The following is a 23,115-nucleotide window of genomic DNA, read 5'->3' on the forward strand; positions in this document are numbered from 1 at the left end:
TTTATTTTACAACTCAAGGTTTAAAAAAATTTCTGTCCTTGGAGAGTTTTTTCTTCTTTTTCTTAATTGTATTTAGTACATTTTATAATTTTTCATTCTGAATTATTCTATTGTACTTTATGTGGCCAGGCAAAAAAGGAGGGAATAGAGTACTTGCAGAATAGCGAAATATACTGATGTTGACAAATGAAGAAATAATTACATGCTGACTGAAATTCCAGATGCAGTAATAAAACTGTCATCCACTCTCCTCTTTTGTAAACCATTGGATCTTACAGTAACCAGAGTTTAGATTTTTTAATACTGATTACATGAGCAATTTTCTTACAGTTTGAGTTCTGAGTTTATGCCATTTTTTTATTGTCATATTAATTTGTTTTCAGTTCTTGTTAGTTTTTATGTTAGTAACAATTGTGTAAATTCCTGGAACTTCCAAGCTTTTTAGAATAAGGTCTGCTGCCATTGCTAAGGATGTACTAAAAATCTGATTTTTTATTTTCTTATGACAATTACTCATTCTGAAAAATCTTCACCAGCAAGTTTGTGGAAGTAGTTTAGTTTGAATTTTAGTGTAGTCTAGGAATAATAGCAGTCAGGAGAGATCTTCAGTGTCTTTTTTTTACATTTTACAACTTTTGATTCACAGTTTCAAAGTGAGCTAAGAAGTTCCCACTATTTTTGAGTAAGATGTTGCAACTATTTTCTCTTTAGTTTCTCCAAGAAGTTTCAGCAAATAATTTACATCGTCCCATCTAGAAGGGTTATTGCAATCAAGGACTGCAAATCCCACAGGTTTCCCCATGCAGTTAAGAAAAGTTTCAAATAGAATTTGATAGGTTTTTTTTGTGATGCAGAAAAGTTGCAAAGATCACTATGATAATGTACTGGTTTTCCATGGAATATTGTATCCTGTCACAAGTATATTGTATTGCTTGTGGTTCTTAGAAATTCATTGTTTTAATTTTAAAGAAATAGCAAAACTGTCTTAGTTCTGGGTTAATGTTAGTAACAATGAGAATATTCTCTCTAATTGCTTATATTGTTATAGCTGCTAATAGTCCCTTTCTTATTTTCAGGTGTTAATTCCTGTGCATCATCCCCCTGTAGCCACCTCTGCTTGCTTTCTTCATCTGGACCACTTTTTTTTTCCTGTGCTTGCCCTTCAGGATGGATCCTTTCTCCTGATGACAGGAACTGCATGAGAGGTAGGGCAGTATTAATGAGATGATAAAAAAGACCTGATATTGTCAAATCCATCCCTCTCCCAGGCAAAATGCATACTTCTGTGGGCTGCTGCTCATGAAATCAGTTTGGGCCACTCCAGACAGACTTCATTTAGGACACATGGAATATACTTGGCCTAAAGGTTTGGAGACAGGTTTGGGAAAGAACTGAATCAGAGATTCAGATTCTTCATTTGGGAAAAATGGGTGAAATTAGTTTTCTTATAAGCACTTTAAAGAAGCCTCACTTTAAAATTTCTCACCACATGGAATGTCTGGCTGTTGAAATACATATTGAAGGAGCTTAGTATCAGTAAAAAATAAAAACATGCTGTGTCAGATGATTGTGTTCATTGTAAGTGTTCAGCTTGGAAGCGGGGATTGTGATTGTAAGAGTGTCAGGATGCAGGACTGGAAGGGACTTCGTTGGTCACTGAACTTTGTTTCTTTGTTGCCCTCGGCTGTGAATACATGTTGCCTTCTACCAGTCAAGCTCCAGTCTTAGATTAATCTGGGTTCTCGCCCCTAAAATTCACAATTTGAACCTCACAATTTTGATATTTGGAAAACTAGTTTTCTGTTCAAATATAGCCTTTCCTCATTTTATTCCCATTTCTGATGCTATTTTTATCTTTCACAATAAATAGCACGAGTAGTTGTCCTTTAGCACTGGTAGGTTTTGTTTTGTTTGTATTTGACTAATACTTCTGAAAGAAGACAGAGAGAAGTATGGAGAATAATTTTTGAGAGGTGCAGTGATGCTGTGTTTTGTGTTTTTTCATGCCAGAAATTTACTGCAAAATTTATATAAATGTGTTAAGCAGCCAGTAAAGAAAATCAAAACCAAACCAATGAACCAAGTCTTTGATCTATTATAAAAGAGGAAATGGGTTACTTCTACAACAACCAAGTTCCTTGTTAAGTGGCACCTTGTGCCTATGGGAAGAAGAGGCTAGGATTTGTTCTCCAAAGAGCAAAGCACAAGGAAGAGGAGAGGGAATCTGTGTTCAGGAGATTCTCTTCCCGTAGTCCCTAGCAGATGAGAAATGCAGTTGCTGACTCTCAATCTGCAGCTCTCTGATGCATTTTCCCAGATCACCTGATGCACTGTCCTTTGTTAATAAGATTTAAGCGTAGAGGGTACAGGTTTACCTAAAAGTAAATATACCATTAGGGATAAAACAAGAAAACAGAACTGCAGTTATATTTCATAATAATGATCAGCAGTTCCACTGTGATGTCGTTCCATGTTTGTGGGTCCTGCTTAATATGCATTAGAACCTATCACAGGCAGGTTCTGCAGAATCCTCAGAGCTTTGGCTGGTTCCCCTTCTCTGAGATTTGAAAAAGCAGCTTAGAGCAGCTGCACAAATACCCTTCTCTCATCTGGCAATGAGTGATCCTGTCTTATTTACTTCCTCCTTCTCAGAATTTGCATTGTGATTGCACAGTGCTGAAACTTAAAATGTTACAGCAGTTTAAATAACTGATAACTGTGTTCCTAGTGAGGGAACAAACCTTTATGTAAGTGGTTTCAAAACATCACTAGTAATATTGAACCATTCTCAGCGTCAGGGAACTTTTGGTTGGGAGGGGGAAAGGTATCATAATGCCTTTTTCTTGACCAGAAGCAACTCTGAATTACTCTTTGTTTTCACAGTTGAACACCCTTTCCTTATTGCTGTAAGAGATAATATAATTTACGGAATTTCTCTGAACCCTGAGGAGAAGACAAATGATGCTATGGTTCCAATAGCAGGAGTTCAAAATGGTGTTGATGTTGACTTTGATGACTCTGAACAGATGATTTATTGGGTTGAAAATCCGGTATGTTACTATTTGTGTTCAAAATGTGCACTAAATTAAAACCTTTTTTATTTTTGAAGTGTTTTGGACAGAAATACGTTAGCTTTTTTTTGTTGTGGTGTAGTGGTTATTTGTTTTGTTTTGGGGTTTTTTTGGTTATTTTTTGGGGGGGGTTGGTTTTTTCATGTTTTTTTTTGTTTGTTTGTTTTTGGGTTTTAATTTTTTTTTTTTCTTATTTGGTTGGTTGTTTTCCTAGGACAAGTAAGGAAGTTTCATCTCTTTTGTAAAGTAGTTCTTATTTTTGTCAGCAGAGACATCTGATTAGTGTTTTTTTCTGCCTCGGAGGCATGAACAGGAAATACTGGACAGCACTGACAGACCCACACTCTCAACTCTGCTGTGCCGTAGTCGACTCTCTCTACCCTCTTGACTTAGGAGTCAATTCTGCAAACACAGCCAGAGCATTCCCCATGGGAGCAGTGCATGGGACACAGTGACACTTAGCACTAGAATGAATGTATGTGCATTTAGCCTGAGCACTTAATGAACTATCATAGAGAAGCACCTCTTTCAATAGAAAATGGTTGCAAACTCACAATAATTTCCAGGTAGCACATGTGAGGCTTATAGATTTAAAAATTAATTTGAACTAATTCTTAATAGTTAATTATAATTGTTTGACTAATTACTTTTATTGCTGGTCATGAACTAAGAAACTCTATGTGTTTTATAAGGCTAACTTGTCACAAAAAACAAAAGACAAAAAATACATAATTTTTGTGAATGGAGACACTTTAAAGGGAAAATATCTATGGTCATCTATGAGACAGATGTGATAGGAAACTACTGATTCTGCAACATGTCTTCACTCTCAGAAACTTAATTATTTTCGTCAAGAAAAGCAATAATTAGGTCTTGGAGAAGTATGATGGTAGATAAGGAGATTTCTGTAATTATATTCTAACAGAAACAGTTCACACAAACTTGTTATGTTTCATCCACACAAGATTTTTGCTTTTTTCCCCAACCTGCTTTCTTTACATTTTGCAGCTCTGAAATAAATAAAATTTTTAAAATAACTAATTTTAAACTGTATTCTATACCACTTAAAAGAAATTACAATTTGTTTAATTATTTGTTCTTTTAAAGTTAGACTGTTCAATAAAGTATTTTAAATAGACCTATTTAAGAAAAACTTTGCCTGAGAAACTCCTTAACTACTTGGGAATCTGTTTCATCTTCCCTTCAGTCTGAAAAAAATATTCTTGGCAGATGTCAGCCAGCAGATACAGCTGACATATACAATAGTGTAGGAGGTCAAGGGCTGATACATCATTAACAGCAAGTTAAATCCTGGCAAGTGGAATGGCAGGTGCCTTTGCAGGGCAAGTGTTTGGTCTGCTTTTGGTGGGTATTGACAAAGCCTGACAAATGAGTGCCTCTGGACTGTGCCCCCCAGCTGTATCCCTGACCTGCAGGCCTCAGGCTTCTGTTGCTCCCAAACAGAGCTGAAATGCTTTTGTCAGTCATGGATCACCCTCTGCAATAAAGATATTTCTCTAGTTTCTGTGCTCCATTTTATGTGCCTGTTCTGCCCTATCTCTGCCTCTGCCTACTTCCTCCTAGAACTGCACTAGCATTAGAAGAGATTGCAGTATAAAAATGCTAGTGTAGTTGTAATAGAGGGGTGTTTTCTGCTCTTGACATTTTTTAAACTTTTGTTATTTTTCTTTCCAAGGGTGAAATTCATAGAGTGAGGTCAGATGGAACCAACAGGACAGTTTTTGCTCCAGCAGCTGTTATTGGTGCTCCTACTGGTCTGGCACTAGACTGGATATCTGCAAACCTGTATTACAGTAACCCAGGAACACAGTCAATTGAGGTAATTATTTAAGAGGGACAATTGGAAAACAAGAGCCTAGATTTTTCACTGCTACATATACAGGTTGAAATTAGTAATATTTATTTCATGAAAAACTTAAATTAGATTTAAAGTGTAATCTGTGTGTAGAAAAATACTTTACAAACTTGAACAGAAACTTAAATTTAAACATAGTCAAAAAGATTGAAAGCAATATATTCTGGACACTTTATTTGTGCATTGATCTATCCTGCAAATTTTATTTGTGTATCAGTCTCTCTTTTTGTTTTCTCCCTACAACACCTTAGGCTTCTAGTGTTTAACACACAGCATCTATGATGACTAGAGTTACTACTGTCCTTACTTCAAATCAATAATTCCAATGCAATGCCTCTGATAGTAAAGGAGTGCTGCCATTGAATGCAGTAAGGTCCATTCCCATATGCTTAGATAATGTGTCATGTAGCTTTCTAGAGACAAGTAGTCTCATGGTATGTGAGGGATAAAATTGTCATTCAGAGTAGAGAAATGGAGGGTTAGTAATATGTAATACAGTAATGACTGTGAATAAACACATTCATTAGTGTTTACTTCATTCATTAGTGATGACTTCATCACTAAGTCATTAGTGTTCTTGTTCCAAAATATAAATGCCTACTATTAAATTAAAAGGCAACTAATTTGAGCAAATAAAATGGGATGCTTCCTAAATCAGAATTTCATCAACCCATTCAGGCCTTGAAGATATTATGGAAACTGAGAGATAAACTGGTTTTATACCTAGGATCCTTGTTATCATAGGCAGGTTCTTAGCTGCAAGCAGCTCCTTCAAGGGATGCCTGTTAGAGAAGAGAGATGGTTGGAGTACAAAACAATGTGCTTTTTTTTTTTCCTGGTATTTGAGAAAGTCTTCTGCAATTTCAACTCCGTGTTGATTTAGGCTTCATTCATGTAATTTGAAAATGCACTGTAAGTTCTCTATTGCATGGTCTGATAAGTTAAATGTTTGCATAGGTCCTGAAGCTGCATGGTGACATAATGTACAGGAAAACACTGATTACCAATGATGGCACCTCTCTGGGAGCTGGCACACCAATTGGTTTGGCAGTTGATCCAGCAAGAGGGTAAATTTCCAAAACTGCTGTTGTATTTGCTCATGAGTGTATTCTCCATATTTTTCTTGTTTTTTAGGGTTTTCAGGTTTCATCCTAAACTTGACATTGTTTTATTTGTTTCATATTTGTGCAGAATTTATTTACTCTTTATAAGCTGTAAAAAATAAGTGCATAGCTACCTAAATGACTACATAGATGTTCATCCTCCTTAATTTACAATATGCTTGTATAGTACCATTTCTTAATTAAAAAAAAAATCAGAATATTATGATTGTGAACAAATCCCTGAAAAATGGGAACCCAGAATAAAGAGCGCTCCAAAGTCTTTCTGTAAAATATCTTGTGATGTCTGACTTGAGCCTAGTAGAAAGACGTATTACTTGGAAAAATGTCACATGTCAAAAAGCATAGCACTAATTTTAATTTTGCTGCTTGCTCCCAAAAAGGACAATTTGCCTTTTCTCTGTTTCATCTAGTTTTTTTCTGATTCTGTAGTTTTAATTGAAAATTGAAACCAAACTCGCTCTGAAATGTTGCAGCCATCTGTGAAACAGAATTATTATTCTCTTCCTTTTATATTATAGTTGTAATACTCTGGTGCATTTATCTGCTGATTGTATCATGAGATGAAATAGGTGAGGTTATGGATTTCTAAAAATTATTTAAGAGGCATTCCTCTCTTCCAAGAGAGCCAGGTGTTTATCTTTGTCAAGAGAACAAGCATTCTTCTCTTTCTCAGATTAGCTCTTTTTCATTGTGGTTTGATTCAACATGAGCTCTGCTCAGCATGTCCTGGAGTATTTGATTGACAGAGGAATCGGCTTTAAGCATATACTCAAGTGACTCTGGTCCACTGATTTCTCTTGCCAGTTTTGCTAACAGATCTGATAATGTCTGTTACAGGAAGTTGTACTGGACAGACCAGGGAACTGACAGTGGTGTCCCGGCAAAGATTGCCAGTGCAAACATGGATGGCTCAGGCATACAAAACCTCTTCACTGGCAACCTGGACCATGTAGAGTTTCTTACCATTGACATTAAGGAACAAAAGTTGTACTGGGCTGTTACAAGCACAGGAATGGTAGGAGATATTTTTTAAATAATTGCTTCTTTACCTGTCTCTGTATCTATGGTTCACATGAGTGATTCAGTTACTTCAGTTTTCTCTTATAAATGGGAGTTGCAGGACCAAGCAAAATCTGGATAGCTGTTATTAAATACCATTAAAAGTATAAGATCAGAAATCATATACTGCCTACCTTTTCTTCCTACCTTGTACCTAAATATTTCATGCACAAAAGAGATTTTAGTATCATGCATTGCATTTTAGTTTTATATTATAACACTGAACTGTTGCTATAGGAAATATAATCTTAATCTTTAAAATGTTTTCTTAGATTGAGAGAGGCAATGTGGATGGTACAAATCGTGTGACTCTGGTGGTTCACCTTTCTCATCCCTGGGGAGTTGCTGTGTACGGTACCTTTCTGTACTACACTGATCGAGATTATGAAGTAATTGAACGAGTTGACAAGGCCACCGGTGCAAACAAAGTAGCACTGAGAGATAATGTCCCAAGACTGAAGAGCCTGCGAGTGTATTACAGAGACAGTGAGTATTTGCTTAGAGAGATGTTTCAGGATATTCAACTTGCAAAAACTCGAACTTTCCTTAGAGACAGAATGGTTGCTCTTTCAAAGGATATGCTTTTATTTGGCTTACAGGAAAAGTGTCAGAAGTATTTTGCCTGGTTTTGGTAAAGAGATGCTCCACCATCTAATTAAGGCATCTATTGGCTCATGTAGTTTTATTAAAATCGTGTTGACTAAGAAATGTTGTGACTTTAGCTTCAAATGTGTTTTACCTGACTGTTTGCCTCATTGATCTTAGATCACAAGAGGCCAATAAACCCAGTACTATCACATCGGTGCTAAAATGTATTCTGATTAGGACCTTTATTTTTGTCAGCTGATTGTTAATACTATACAACTATATGCATTTGAGTGTTTAACTATAGATGTTTGTGATGATACAGTTAAGATTTTTTTTGCCATGTATGTCTTTTGCAGATTCTGCTGGATCCACAAATGGCTGCAGTAATAATATTGGAGTTTGCCAGCAGCTTTGCCTGCCTGTACCTGGTGGATTATTCACCTGTGCCTGTGCTACTGGCTTTCAGCTAAACCCTGATAACAGAACCTGTTCCCCATACAGTTCATTTGTAGTTGTTTCTATGCTCTCTGCAATTAAAGGATTTAGTTTAGAGACATCAGATCACTCTGAAGCCATGGTACCACTGGCAGGAAGAGGTATGTGAATATTATAATAGGAAAAAATCTTGTCATGCCTAGGATTTTGGCATTTCTTTCTAGCATAGCACATACTTTAAATAATTTAGTTTATATAAAAAATCATTAATTAAAACTTTTCAAAATATTTCAGGACGAAATGCACTTCATGTGGATGTTCACATGCCTTCTGGTTTCATTTACTGGTGTGACTTCAGTAGCACAGTTTCTTCTCAGAATGCAATACGTAAAATTAAACCTGATGGTTCTTATTTTAGAAATGTTGTTACAAATGGAATAGGACGAAATGGGATCCGTGGCATTGCAATTGACTGGGTAGCAGGTAAGCACAGCTGAATTTAGGAGAATGTTATTCTTTACATATTATAAATTTTTTATGCTAACATAAGCAGATTCTAATGGAACTATTTTGAATGGATGTGCCGTCATTCTAGCTTGTGGTTTACGTTTATTTTTATATATATATATATATATATATGTAAAGTTGAAAGTTTATCAGAGAAGATGTAGAGAGCCTGGTGCTTTAATATTTGTCTTAGGCCTCTGTTCTTGTCTGTACGTTTGTATGTACCTGTGAACTATCATTGTGAAAACACGTACCAGAGAAGAATGCACAAAACCTGTGTTATGACATTGTAAATAAGAAAGGACTTTTTATCTACCCTCAGACTGATGTGTACACATTTTATAATTTATAATGAAAAGTAAAAAAAGCAGAAGAAATATTTATCATTGAACTATAATTTCCACTTGTACTTCCTGTTCCTATTTAAACATATTAGAGATTAATTGAAATATTAACTCTTCAGAAAGTATTAATCAACAACTGCCATTAGTACTTTAGTTTTGTATATATATGTATACGTACTGTGTATATGTTTTGCAAAGGTTTTTCTGTTGATGGATAGGCTTGTTGGGATGGGTTTTAGGATAATCATCTGTTGTAAAGACTTAATTTAGTTCCTGTATATAGTCTTGTGCCATAATATGGATTTCATAGTTGTGTGTTTTAAAAGGCAACTGTGCTATAGATACCCATGGCCATCCATGAGAATTTAGAAATTAATTGAATACAGTCAGTTTGGCTGTATTCTTTCTAATTCATCAGATGGTAGTCAAGTACCTTATGCTTCCAACTGCTAACATATTTATGATGGTTACTCATTTTGTGGTTTGGTATTTTAGCAACTTGTGTTTCTCAGGTATTGATGCTAATATTAACTTTCTCTTTTGCTTTTCTGATTTGCTTTGTTTTGGTTTTTTGTATACAGGAAATCTTTATTTTACAAATGCCTTCCTGACAGAGACTTTTATAGAAGTTCTACGTTTAAACACAACTTATCGCCGTGTGCTTCTGAAAACTACCATAGACATGCCAAGGCACATAGTAGTTGACCCAAAAAACAGATATCTCTTCTGGGCTGATTATGGGCAAAATCCAAAGATTGAACGTGCTTTTCTTGACTGCACCAACAGAACAGTTCTTGTGTCTGAGGGCATTGTCACACCTCGTGGGTTGGCCATAGATCACAGCAATGGCTACGTTTACTGGGTGGATGATTCCTTAGATATGATTGCAAGAATTCAGCCTGATGGTGGTGATGTTGAAATTGTACGTTATGGCAGTCGCTATCCAACTCCATATGGTATCACGATCTTCGGCAATTCCATGATCTGGGTGGATCGAAACCTGAAAAAAATCTTCCAAGCCAGCAAGCAGCCAGGCAATACTGATCAGCCAACAGTAATAAGAGATAACATTAATTGGCTAAGGGATGTTACAATTTACAACAGTAATTTCCAGTCACGTTCTCCCCTTGATGTCAACAACAATCCTTGTTTGGACAACAATGGAGGTTGTTCTCACCTCTGTTTTGCCCTCCCTGACATTCAGACACCGAAATGTGGTTGTGCCTTTGGAACACTAGGCAGTGATGGCAAGAGATGTTCCATTTCAACGGATGATTACCTGATTTTTGCTCTTGAAAATGCCCTCAGAAGTATCCACCTAGATCCTGAAAACCACAGTCCTCCCTTCCGCACAGTCAATGTGTTAAGAACTGCTGTGGCCCTGGATTTTGACAGCATAAATAACCGAATATATTTTACACAAAGTTATCCTTCAGGAACAGGAAGAATCAGTTATGTTAGTATTTACTCAGGAATTAGCTCTCCAACTGTAGTTGCATCTGGTAAGTGCACTGAAATATAGTACAAAGTAATCAGATACTTTAAAAATATTACCTGCAGCCCCTACCACTATCTCAACAGGTATTTTTATGCTAAAGGTCAAGGTCGACCACTTAGTTAAGATATCTAATAAAATGATACTTTTTCTTTCTCATTTTTTCCTTTTCTGAGATTCTTATTTAATCTTGATCCCAATTAAATGGAAATATAAAACTGGATAGATATTATTCTGTATATAAAATGATACATAATAAATTAAAATGATATGTAATAAATTAATATAATGGAGTGAGGGAGGATTCTTGCTACTTGAATAATAGCAACCAGAACTTAAATTTATGTGAGGGAAGGTTCTTTGTAACACTATTGTATACCCAGGTCTGCCTGATTCCCAGGTATTACTACGCCAGGTTTTTAAATGGACAGATTTGCAATGGCATTTCAAAGAAGTCTTCGGTGTAGCCAAATTATAATAGATGAAGAGTGCTGAAGTATATCAGGAAAGGGTGCTGAGCTTGTGTGTGTTTGCTTGCATGTGCCGAAGACCTGGGGACTCCAGATGGCATAGCCTTTGACTGGATCAACAACAGAGTTTACTACAGTGACTACCTGAATCAGACCATCAGCTCGATGGCTGTGGATGGATCAAACCGCACAGTGATCGCCCGGGTGCCACGGCCCAGAGCCATTGTATTAGATCCCTGCAGAGGGTATGTCTTGCACTTTGTTTTGACTGCAGGTGAAACTACAAATTAGACCTTGACAAAGACTGCCAGAGACTTCCTACAACCCTAACCGTTTTTCTGTTGTATTCCTTGAATGCTTCAGAAGAATCCTTGTTTCAGTATCAGAACATTTCCTGAGAGGATTACTGTATGATGCTGTGCTTTTAATTTCATTACCAGTTATACTTAAAACATGTTATAATTAAAAAATATAAGAAAGAGCTTAACTGGCTTTACTGGATTCACATAGGAGCTGGAAAAAATTTTCTGAAGTTCACTGTAGTGGACCCCAATGATCCCTCTAGAAGACTCCCTTGTCCGTGCGAGCCAAAAGAGAGGAACATCTTTTCCTGTAGTTTTGCAATGCACAATTCAGTGAGCGACACAAAGGTGGAAACACCACCAAAAGCAGAGTTTGTGAGTTTTGTTTGTGAAAATATAATTGTGTTATTGACAGGTATATGTACTGGACTGACTGGAGTTCAAATGCAAAGATTGAACGAGCTACACTTGGAGGAAACTTCAGAACACCCATTGTGAGCACAAACTTGGTATGGCCAAATGGACTTACCCTGGACTATGAAGAACAGCAGCTGTACTGGGCTGATGCAAATCTGTATGTATTGATAACACACTTGTTGGTTTACATTTAGTTAATATTTTAATAGCTGTATTTATTTTTCCTCATTTCTTAGCTGGTTAGCATTTCAGTTGAATTTGGTACTTGGCATTATAGAATGCTACGAGTTAATAGCAATACAGTGTCAGGTTTTAATATTGCTGTGAAACTACTGTGCAATAAGTTATATTATGTCACAATGTAGATTTTTTTTCTCTGCTTTATGCACTTGCACCCACTGTCAGTTCGTTTGTCTTGCATGCAGTTTGGGACTTTCATAAGTGTCTTCTCCAACGAATACAATTGCAGTACACATTTTACATTATTCATTGCTCATGGTTAATGCCTGTCACCGGTGGAATTTGGCCTGATATTCTTGCTGTTGCCTACCAGACAGAGCTCTACCCTTGAATTTGTGCCACAGAATTTCTTCCATCAGCAGGAAAGTTTTAAAAAATGGTTTGGTTTTCTAAGTATTCAAATTTACCCATGGTCTCAGAGAAACCACTGCGGCAATCAGACCTTTCCCCTCTGATTCCTTCAGCATAGAAGTTATTTTTCAGACTTTTTTGTTGTATCAGAAGAGTGTTCTCTGTAGTGTAATGAGTCCCATGGCCTGTGTCTCTATGGAATCTTCTGGGAAGAAGGTGGCTGTTTGGATTTATCTGCATGCAGGAGGGCAAGGCACTTGTAATGGGATGTCTGTTTTAAGGGGAATTCAGGGTGTGGAATGGAACGTACACTTTTCTGTTTCAAACTCTAGTTAATGGAGTTGGGGGAGCATAGCAGCACCTGAGATACTGGTGAGCACTACTGAAATGGTGGATGTCAGTTGCCAGACTAATTAGGGCATGGTTTTATACATAAGTTAAAAGACTTCTTTAAGATGTTATAATTTCTTTGTTATTGTAGGCAGAAGATTGAGAGATGCACTCTCACTGGTACAAATCGTGAGGTAATTGTTAGCACTGCTCTACATCCATTTGCAATGACAGTGTTTGATCAGCACATATATTGGACAGACTGGAACACACGGAGCATTTATAGAGCTAATAAGTACGATGGTTCAGATCAGATTGTAATGATCATGAATCTTCCACAAAGACCAATGGATATTCATGTCTGGGCAAAAAGTAAGCAGCAGCAGTGTATGAACCCTTGCAACCAGTTCAATGGTGGCTGCAGTCACATCTGTGCACCAGGTAAGCTGTTGTGCTTGATACTGTGAGCTATTACTCTTGCCTGTATTAGGGTTTAGACTATAACAATTCTAGTCACATGGGGACAGCTGAAATATTTTTTACTGTTCACAAATTTTTAATATCTCTTTTTTTTATAAATGCAATCAAAATAATTGCCATTTAAGATCATGGTATTTCACCAACACACCTAAGGGTTGTGTCTGAGAATCCTCACAAGTGAAAATTATGGGTTTCTCTAACTTAAACAAAACCATTGTTTTCTGGGGTTTAAAATTTCCTTGGATGAGACATGAAGTGAGTGCTGCAGGATGTGCTTATCTTAAGAGTATATGCTCTTACCGATCAGCTGTTTCCTACAAGACATTCTAAAAATTTATGGTTGCTATTTCTTTACATAAGTGTTAGAGAGCTCTTTCATGTGTTGTAGATTTTTGGGAGTTATGATCCTTGACATTGAAAAAGTCATTCAGTGCCTGTTTTCATTTGTAGTGTGTTACATACCATTAAAGGTCTATCTTTCCTGAAAACAACAGAAACGTCTCATTAATTTTGAGAAGAGCAGCTTACCTATCGCAAGAAATTTTGAACACCTGTTTTGATTTTGAGGGATAAAGTATCCGTGTATATAGCTGTGATATTTGAAAGCATCACGTGCCATCTTGCTGCCACTAAAAAGGCATTTGGACAACAAACAAGTACTAAGATACTCCAAATTCTGGTCTCAGTTCCTCTAGGGAACTCTGAAATAACTTCTGTGTGTTTTAATGGGTATGCATATGTTTAACTGAGAAAAAAGTCTGGCCAAGTCACCAGACTACTATCTAAGTAAATAGATTGCGTAGGAATTACGAAAATTGCTTTGCCTTTTACAGTGTTACATCTGTGAACATTTTCACAGAAACCTATATAATACATCAATGTTAAATTTGTTTCCTTTTTGTTGTGTCCTATTTTTATTTTTTTTAAATTGTCAAACATAAATTTAGGTCCAGCTGGTGCAGAATGTCAGTGCCCCTCTGAAGGTCGCTGGTATTTAGCCAATAACAACAAGCACTGTATTGTGGATAATGGTACCAGGTGTGATACTGGTTTCTTCACATGCCTTAATGGACATTGTATCTCTGAGCGGTGGAAATGTGACAATGACAATGATTGTGGTGATGGCAGTGATGAGTTGGAAAGTGTGTGTGGTAAGCATTTTAAAGGACTGCTTTAGAAAGTATACTCTGTCTTGCCTGTTCTGTAGTCTCTATCACTTTTATGGCTTTATGATCATGGATCTTATGGCTGTAGTTTAGAGACAATCCCTTGTTTGCTTACAGATTTCGGATCTGAAAGACTAGTGGTTTGCTGTAGAATCCAGAAGCACTGTAGTATTGAATTTTTGTCATGTATAGCCAATTTCTAATTTTTTAATTTAAATATGTATTTTACTTTTCATGCAGTCCGTTTTGCAGCTGTGTTTGCCCTGGCAGGTAAAAATATTGTGATTTTACTTGTTCCTTTGTCAGAGAACTTGGATTATATTTTATCCACTTTTCTTTTCTTTTTTATTTTCTGCAGCTTTCCATACTTGTCAGCCAACAGCTTTCACCTGTGGCAATGGGCGATGCGTACCCTATCATTACCGCTGCGATCACTACAATGACTGTGGAGATAACAGTGATGAGATTGGCTGCTTGTTCCGAACCTGTGACTCCCACACAGAATTTACTTGCAATAATGGAAGGTGTATATCCCTTCAGTATGTCTGCAATGGAGTAAACAACTGTTATGACAATGGCACATCAGATGAGAGGAATTGTCGTAAGTTGAGCTTTAGTACCTAGTGCCTATTGGTGTCTGACTCTCTAGACAAAGGAAGAGGGAAATATGGTTATATGTGAAGAAATCTGACAAAACCAACAAGAAGGACAAAAGTTTTTAAAATTTACATTACAGGTACTGTTTAGTGCTGTTTGAAGCAAATAGAGTTCATAAATCACATTCTGGAACACCCTAAGATATTACATAATAAATGTTGCTGTAAGTAGTCTGCCTTGAGGCGACAAATACTCATGCAGTATGTGATGTTAATTCTTGTGAGTAATTCCATGCATTTAAAAATACTATTTCAGATAACTTGGATTCAGGGTTTATGTTTTTGCAGGATTAGCCTGTAATTTGACAATGACCTTTTACTTTGTGTCATGCTATGTTAATTATACTATATTTAATAATCAGGAGTGTATATTGTGATCCCATAATAGCACAATTTAAAATTATATACCTTATAAAAGTTATCAGTTATGTTTGTTTTCTTTAGGATGTAAACTATGATTAGTTCAATATTGGCTACTTTTGCAGTTCATGAAAATAACTGCATGACAGTGTTTAAAATAGTGCTAAAGCACTTTTTTTCCTCCCTCCTTAAAGCGGAGCGTACGTGCCAGTCTGGTTTTACAAAATGTCAAAGCACAAATATTTGCATTCCTCGAACATACTTGTGTGATGGTGATAATGACTGTGGAGATATGAGTGATGAGAGTCCTACTCACTGTGGTAAGTTAAGAGAGTTAAAGGGCCTTTGTTACTTCTCTGATACTTCTGTAATTTATTCCACTGCTCTTTTATTTTAATATAACTCCAACTGTTCTCAAAACTTATACTTTTGTAATACTGGTTATATATGCATGATACTATTATCTCATAATTATCTAAATAATGCTTTTAACTAATAAAAAAGATTATACATTTTTGCAGAGTTTTAATATAGCATTTGAGGATTGTTCCTTTTGTTTATTTTGGTCTGTATTTTTTATTGTTTTACAAGGTGTTTGGAACTTAAGTATTATAGAGGGTTGTCTTTTTCCATAACTTTAACTTTAGAATATTCTTCCTTCTAACTGAATGAATTTGTCTATGGTCTCGAATTTCTTTTAGCTCTTTCATGTGGTTATGCTTTAGCATATGATTCATTCTTTTTTGTATCTTCCAGTTAGGATATGGAAGTGCCTAGTTTTGAATCAGCTTTAATTACAAACCAGATTAACTCTGCCAGGACATTTTTATTAGGTGGAAGTTAGGTAGTAGTTTTCCCATATGAAATACTATGGATCAATTTGTAAAACATAATGGATATTTTCAGGTCGTGATTTAGTTTTAGTATTGCCTGAGTAGATTATTTTTGCTTTCACTATTTTTTCTAAAGGTACATGCTTTGAACTAGCTGCCACAGTTTTTCTAAAATGTGAGTTCAATTTTTGTAGTCAAAATGTGGCCACTGTTATCTATGGACACCCGTGTGTCAAGAATATGTTGCTATAGTGAGCCTTGTTCTGCTTGTCAAAGGTGTGCTTTATCCCTTCTGCTCTTTATATCCCTGCTGAATTATATAAATTGAGAAGTGGTGAAGAGCAAGGAAGAGGGAGAGAGAGAAAGAACGAGAGACAAAAGGAACACTAAGATGTTAATGAGCAATAGTTAACTGTCTTTGATTTCCATCATTAAAGACACAGGGAAGAGCAAGTTAAAAGGCCAGACTTAATCCTTCTGGTATTTTGAAACTATCAGAGGGTTCAGGAAAGTATTGGTAACAACTGAAGAAATTGTCAAAACCCCTTATACATGCCAGGATCAAGGGGCTTGGCTAAAGTGCAGAGAGTACTTGCAGCATGCTGAGCTGGAGCTACTCAGTGTTATGGTTTGTTCTTCACTGTCATTAAGGAAAGGTTCCTACCAGCAATTGAAGAAAAATGGAAGGAGTAAAATTCTCTACCATGAGGTACTACTTACTGCACATTTTGATTTTCTGTAAAGCACTGAGTCTGTTATACCTGGTTTGAGCACTGGAGAAATGAGTACACTGGAATGTGGTCATTTTCTTGTGTACAAATCTCAAGTCTCAAGTATAAATCTAGAATATATGTACAGTTGCTGCATGCAATCCTATTTCCAGGGCAAATTCTGTCTACTTACTGGCTGATACACATGCCCAGGAGAAAATGAAGTGCATTTTTTGCATACAAATAACAAGCTAGTTTGTACAATGAACTCTTTTCAGAGAAGCTGAGAAAATCCTCCCTAGCATAATTTTTCTCTTTCGTTTTTGGGGACTGTAATATTTTTTGCATAACATGGACTCAAAAGCAACTTAAGTTGGAAAGGTAGCAGAAAAAAAAAGTCATGCATAGGTTTTTTCTTCCAGTCTCTCTGACTTGCACAAATAATGAGTTTCGTTGTACATCGGGACGTTGTATTCCTGCTCATTGGTACTGTGATCAAGGAATAGATTGTGCTGATGGCTCTGATGAACCTGCTTCTTGTGGTAAGTCTGCACTCAGAAGATACAACATGATGGGTTATGGCAAATCAGTAGTTTGTCTTGTAGGCAAAAGCTTTAATCCAGACTAGATAGAAAATAAGTATCTTCTGAGTTTTATTCACTCTTTCTAATCTGAGTCACTGAGTAATTTGAGTTTTAAATACTTAAAGCTGTGTATGGAATATGAAGGTTTTAGTTGCAACACCTTATTGCTTGTAATGTGATTACTCTTAATATATAACATCTTATCCCTATAAGACTATGATCATAGTGAATCAAATGGCAAAAATTAGCAAGTATTTTGGTATTGTTTTGCATGTAAAAGCAGATGTCATGCTGTACAGAAAGTGTGCATGCAGTATTACATTTGGGGAAAAAGGGAATATGGGATGCAGAAGGGAGCAGTGTTGACACAGTACATGGGTATCATAGTATTACAGTAAACAAATCCTGTATGTACAATAGAAACTGATGGGAATAAGCAGAGGAGTAGAGTAGGAGGTGAAAAAAAGGACATAGTTATTATTCTCACTGTAAAAGTAAGAATAACACATGACAAGATTCTTCTGTGGTTTCAGCAGGGCTGGTAGCTTACTTTGCACATTACTGGAGTTGTATCTTAAGAAAATGTTTTGCATCTTATACATTAAGTATTTTACGATTCAGCTTTGATTTTACATTTCACTGTCCTAAGCTTCTGCCTGAAGTAGTCCTCAGTAGATTTCATGGCAGTGCAGGTTAGTTAACAAGCACAGTGATTGTGTTCATTTTTAAGTGCCCCAAATGCGGACTTGTTCGAGTGACCAGTTCAGATGTGATGATGGCAGATGTATCCCAGCAACATGGATCTGTGATGGTGATAATGACTGTGGGGATATGAGCGATGAGGATCAAAGACATAATTGTGGTAGGTGGTTAATGCAAGTAGATACTGCACTTTGTCCTGCAGGTATTTTTTAGAAAACAGCCAAACTCTCACTCACTGCCAATTTTTCTACCCTATAAAGGTGCACATTAAGCATGAGGTACAGTTTTCCTATACTTTCATTTTCATGATATTGAATCAAAATTGAACATTTTACTGGTTAAAAAAACCAAAAATCATTGTTCTAATTTTGTAATTATTCTTCTTTGTATTGTTGAGTTGAAATGGAGATATAGTTAACCTGGGTTTTGTGTATGATCTGGGCAGCTAGAGCAGCTTCAGTGGAGATACTCCCTAGTTATAATGCACTGCATCTTGTGCATACTAATAACCATGTTTGTGGCTTAAAATTTTTAAAAACTAGTGAACAAAAGAAGTGTATCTGTGTAGAGGGTGAACAAAGAGAAGGAGGTTCACCAAGTCTGGTCCTGCTTCATTCTTTTGAGAACAACTGGTTGTACTTGTAGTCCTTGCCCTTATTAACTGTAATACTTCTACCTCTGCTTGCTCCCTGGAGCACAGAATACCTTGAACAAAATAGGGAATAGAGGCTGTTCAGCTCCCAGAAAATCTGGCTTAAAAAACTTATTTGAGAATCCAGTAAGGTGCAGATTTCTGCATGTGTCAACACTGCCTAAGGAATGCTTTGGCTCCCAGTCAGCCTCCACGAAGAGCAATGTGCAGTTTTGTACATGAGAAGGTACAGTGGTATCTATCTCTGCATGTGCAGCAGGACATGGTTCTGCTGTGGATTATGGGTGGATATCCAAGCTGTTTGTGTAGGTGGTGGAGAAGGGTGTCACATACACAGAGTATAACTTGGTCAGTGAGTGTGCTTTTCCTTCAGCAAACCGCAACTGCACAGCAGCAGAGTTCACTTGTGCCAACAATCGACCCCCGCTCAGGAGGTGCATTCCTCGGGCATGGGTCTGTGATGGTGATGCTGACTGCAGTGATGCTCTTGATGAACACCAGAACTGCACACGAAGATCTTGCACAGAAAACGAGTTTACCTGCAGTAATGGCTTGTGCATCCGTAACACATACAGGTTTGTAACTACCTAAGCGGTTGTAGAAATTCCCAAAATTGCTTATTGTGAAGGAGCTAATTCAACCTTTGTTTTCACACCATTTAGTTGTAATTGTAATGAAACTATTTATTTGCTCTGCATTCATGCATTAGATTTGACTTGAATATGCTCTAGAATTTTCTGTTAATATTCTCATTGCTCACCATTAGCATTTAATCCTTTTTATTGTTATTAGTAACCTCTCCTGGGGTGACTCTGTCTGGCCCCTAATGCACACAAGGAATATTAGCAGGACTCACAAGATCAGACTATACAATATGACACAGTTTCTGAAAGTCTCTTCTATTTGTGCCAAAAATATCAACCTTGTTTGGGAGAGTGTATGTATCCATCTTCCCTGAAGACAGTGATTGCCTTCTTATGTTTGAAGAAGTGTTCATTCTTCTTCAGGTGTGACAGGCGGAATGACTGTGGTGACAGCAGTGATGAAAGAGGATGCATCTATGAACCATGTCAACAGCACCAGTTTACTTGTCAGAATGGGCGCTGCATTTCCAAAGCCTACATCTGTGATGGGGATAATGACTGTGGTGATGAATCTGATGAGCTGGAACATCTCTGTAGTACACCAGAAGCGACCTGCTCTCCCCATCATTTTAAATGTGACAATGGAAACTGCATTGAGCTGGTTAAAGTCTGCAATAGGCTGGATGATTGCTTAGATAACAGTGATGAAAAAGGATGTGGTATGTATACATTCATTTGTACTGTCTAATTAAAAAATCTTAGGCACCTTTGAAAAAATACACTCTTAAGACAATTCCTTAATTCCAGTCCTATCTATTCCATGGCTATTCTTCAGAAATTAAAATTATAAGAAATGTAACTTTTTAATTTTTTTGCTTTAATTAAGTCATACTTATCATGTGTTGCTTTAACTGACTATGTCGATGAGCTAATGATATAAACAAAATGTATTTCATACATTGTTATGCATTGCCCTTGCATTTCCAAAATATGCCATAGTCCATACTTTGCACTTGGTGTTTTGTGACAGACTTCAGAGGTAGTAGAATAATTTTATATTAGATTATGTTTTTTACTTTTTTTCCTTTATTACAGCAGCCCACATCCACATTCAGCATTTTCAGGGGGTAGCAAGGAGAGAAGTGACTGCACTATTACTCTGCTAGCTGGCTCCTTGAATAGAACTCCTTTCCTTCCCCAGGTGTAAATGAATGCAGTGACCCTTCAATCAGTGGATGTGATCATGACTGTACAGACACACAGACAAGTTTCTACTGTACTTGTCATCCTGGATACAAACTTATGTCTGATAAACGGACTTGTGATGATATTGATGAGTGCAATGAAACTCCATCAGTATGTAGCCAGATTTGTGAGAACACAGCTGGCTCCTACATCTGTAAGTGTGCCCCAGGCTATATCCGGGAGCCTGATGGAAAAAGTTGCCGGCAAAATAGTAATATCTCCCCATACCTTATTTTTAGCAACCGTTACTATCTGAGAAATCTCACAGCAGATGGCCAGTCTTACTCTCTCATTTTGCAAGGACTGAGAAATGTGGTGGCACTGGACTTTGACAGGGTGGAAAAGAGGTTATACTGGATTGATGTGGGGAGGAATGTCATTGAACGAATGTTCCTAAATGGGACAAATAAGGAGACAGTGATAAATGATGATGTGCCCAACGGGGAAGGTATCGCTGTTGACTGGGTTGGCAGGTAAGAAAATACATTTTTTGTCTTTCTGAGCTACTGAAGAAATGATGTGTGAAGGAGTTTATCTTAGGGGTTTTTTCCCCCACTCCATATGAAATTCCAGATGAGTAGTGAAATACTTTGGGTTGTGGATGCAGTGTTACACAACTGTTCTGAAATTGTTTATTAGCATCTAATACATAACACTTAAATTACTCTGATATGTAGTATACTGAGGTTCTGTCAGACTTGCTCTTCCGTTGATCATTTGCTAGCAGTTGTTGGGATTGGCATGAAGGTTTCACTCTGCATAAACAAAATATTGTAACAGGTAACTAGATCCCAGTGAAGTAAGAAATAGTAAGCCTTAATGAAATTTAGCTCCTCTACCCATGTGAAAAGCATGTGTCTTTGGCTCTTGAAAGTTGAACCTTTAACTGACACACTCAAGCAACATGATCCACATAATTTTCTGTCAGGAGGCCAGCATGTGGGTGAGGTAATTGGAAAACACATCTCATTATGGTAAATTTTTAGTTGCCTGCTGTGTTTCAAAAAGTAGTCTGATTTACTGCCACAGAACCTCTGTCATTGTGTGGTGGCCACTCTAAACCTAGTGATAATTAATGTTGCCAGAAGCTCAAAATGCTTTATGAATCATGGAGAGATGATGAAGCAAAAGGCAAATTTTAGCTGAACTGGTCCTACAGCTTCATTCCTAATACAGATTTTGAATTATTGAATTATTTCAGCTACCATTAGTTATGCTTTCAGTCAGTTCTTGTTTAGGTGTTCCAGGCAGGCTGAAGAACAGTACACTGGTTGAATTATCCTGCTTGTTTTCTGTGCAGAGAGAGGATTAAAGGATGCCATGAGATGAAGGTTGGAGAAGACTCTTATCTCCTCCTCCCTGGTGGGGAATGGTGCTACTTAGGGTGGTGTAGGCAGAATTATATCTGTGAGGCTATTTCTGGAATGACACTGTGGATGCTGGATCTGACCAGCTCTGCAGAGAATTTCAAAGTATCCTGCTGTAGTTCTAATTGAATTTAATATTTTGCTTTTATGCAGGCTTTAAAAAAAATCATCGCTTCTGCTTGTATGATTTCTTGGCTTACAGCTGTAATTCCCAGGCAAAGTAATAGAAGTGTTAGAAAATTCACGATGAAGTTTAAATTAGGGTGTCAAACCATTTAGGACTTTTCTGCCTGTTTGATGAGAGCAGAGGTGGCAGCATGGAACAGTTGAGGGTTCTCTACAATGGCTTATAGCCCTGGTCACAGTCCATTGCACTGCATGTCTGTTTTCCTGCTCCTGGCCATTGTTGGTAGGAAAGAAATGGAATAGAGGTTTAGGAATTTGTAGGCAAATGGCATATTATTACTCAACTGGGCACCTGCAAGTTTGAATTTGGCATCACTGATTGTGGTTACAGGAAAAACAGAAGTGAAAAGGGCAGCCTGGAGCATGGTGTAGAAGAGATGTCAATGAAGTATGTGTTTGTTTGCAGTGGATACATTGCTTCTAGGATAAAAAAAATTAAAGATGCTGTAAAGCAAAATAAGGGGGAAAATATTTAATAAATTAACTCTAAAATATTTCAGAAAATTGTACTGGGTGGATGCCTATCGAGATTGTCTCTATGTCTCTGAACTTGATGGAAGATTCCGGAAAAAACTGGTGGATCGGTGTGTGGATGCCAACAATACTTTCTGCTTTCAGTATCCCAGAGCAATTGTTGTTCATCCAAAATATGGGTATGACCTTCCAAGAGTCCTTTTCCTTTATTTTGCAAATAATCTTGCAGTATTCTGAAGGAAATATGGGCTGCTTGCCTTTGGATTTCTGTGGTGTTAGCACTTATTTGCAGCTTAGGAGAAATAGTAGGTTCCCTGTTGTGGGTGTATATGCATGGCTGTCAGCTACCATTGAAAGGGGAATTTGGTTCCATACAGACTAGAAAGTTCTGATTGCAAGGCTAAAAAGGTTGATAGAAGTGTGTATGTTCTGGTAGGTGTTGGGGCTGACTGAATTAAATTGTGATTGCACAATTGTCTGCTGTTGCAGTTAAACTAAGATATATAT

The 23,115-nt window shown here is 37.0% G+C and overlaps 1 protein-coding gene across 3 annotated transcripts in view; it reads left to right on the top strand.

Annotated features, from left to right (window-relative positions):
• LRP2 (LDL receptor related protein 2) overlaps window positions 1-23,115 on the top strand; it is a 112,483-nt gene that overhangs the window by 58,439 nt on the left and 30,929 nt on the right. For all 3 annotated transcript variants that reach the window (XM_039699454.1, XM_039699468.1, XM_039699461.1), the window contains exons 31-51: window positions 1,077-1,205; window positions 2,884-3,050; window positions 4,768-4,911; window positions 5,905-6,014; window positions 6,909-7,086; window positions 7,403-7,616; window positions 8,075-8,314; window positions 8,448-8,636; window positions 9,586-10,506; window positions 11,049-11,214; window positions 11,687-11,845; window positions 12,761-13,050; window positions 14,037-14,240; window positions 14,614-14,856; window positions 15,466-15,591; window positions 17,237-17,356; window positions 18,129-18,260; window positions 19,126-19,327; window positions 19,760-20,055; window positions 20,538-21,054; window positions 22,635-22,787. In XM_039699454.1, the coding sequence (XP_039555388.1) occupies window positions 1,077-1,205; window positions 2,884-3,050; window positions 4,768-4,911; window positions 5,905-6,014; window positions 6,909-7,086; window positions 7,403-7,616; window positions 8,075-8,314; window positions 8,448-8,636; window positions 9,586-10,506; window positions 11,049-11,214; window positions 11,687-11,845; window positions 12,761-13,050; window positions 14,037-14,240; window positions 14,614-14,856; window positions 15,466-15,591; window positions 17,237-17,356; window positions 18,129-18,260; window positions 19,126-19,327; window positions 19,760-20,055; window positions 20,538-21,054; window positions 22,635-22,787 (4,900 nt within the window). The remainder of the gene's footprint in view (window positions 1-1,076; window positions 1,206-2,883; window positions 3,051-4,767; window positions 4,912-5,904; window positions 6,015-6,908; window positions 7,087-7,402; window positions 7,617-8,074; window positions 8,315-8,447; window positions 8,637-9,585; window positions 10,507-11,048; window positions 11,215-11,686; window positions 11,846-12,760; window positions 13,051-14,036; window positions 14,241-14,613; window positions 14,857-15,465; window positions 15,592-17,236; window positions 17,357-18,128; window positions 18,261-19,125; window positions 19,328-19,759; window positions 20,056-20,537; window positions 21,055-22,634; window positions 22,788-23,115) is intronic.

The sequence above is a fragment of the Passer montanus genome, unplaced genomic scaffold, assembly GCF_014805655.1.
Source record: "Passer montanus isolate IOZ18808 unplaced genomic scaffold, ASM1480565v1 scaffold1, whole genome shotgun sequence".
NCBI classification, from domain to species: Eukaryota; Metazoa; Chordata; class Aves; order Passeriformes; family Passeridae; genus Passer; species Passer montanus.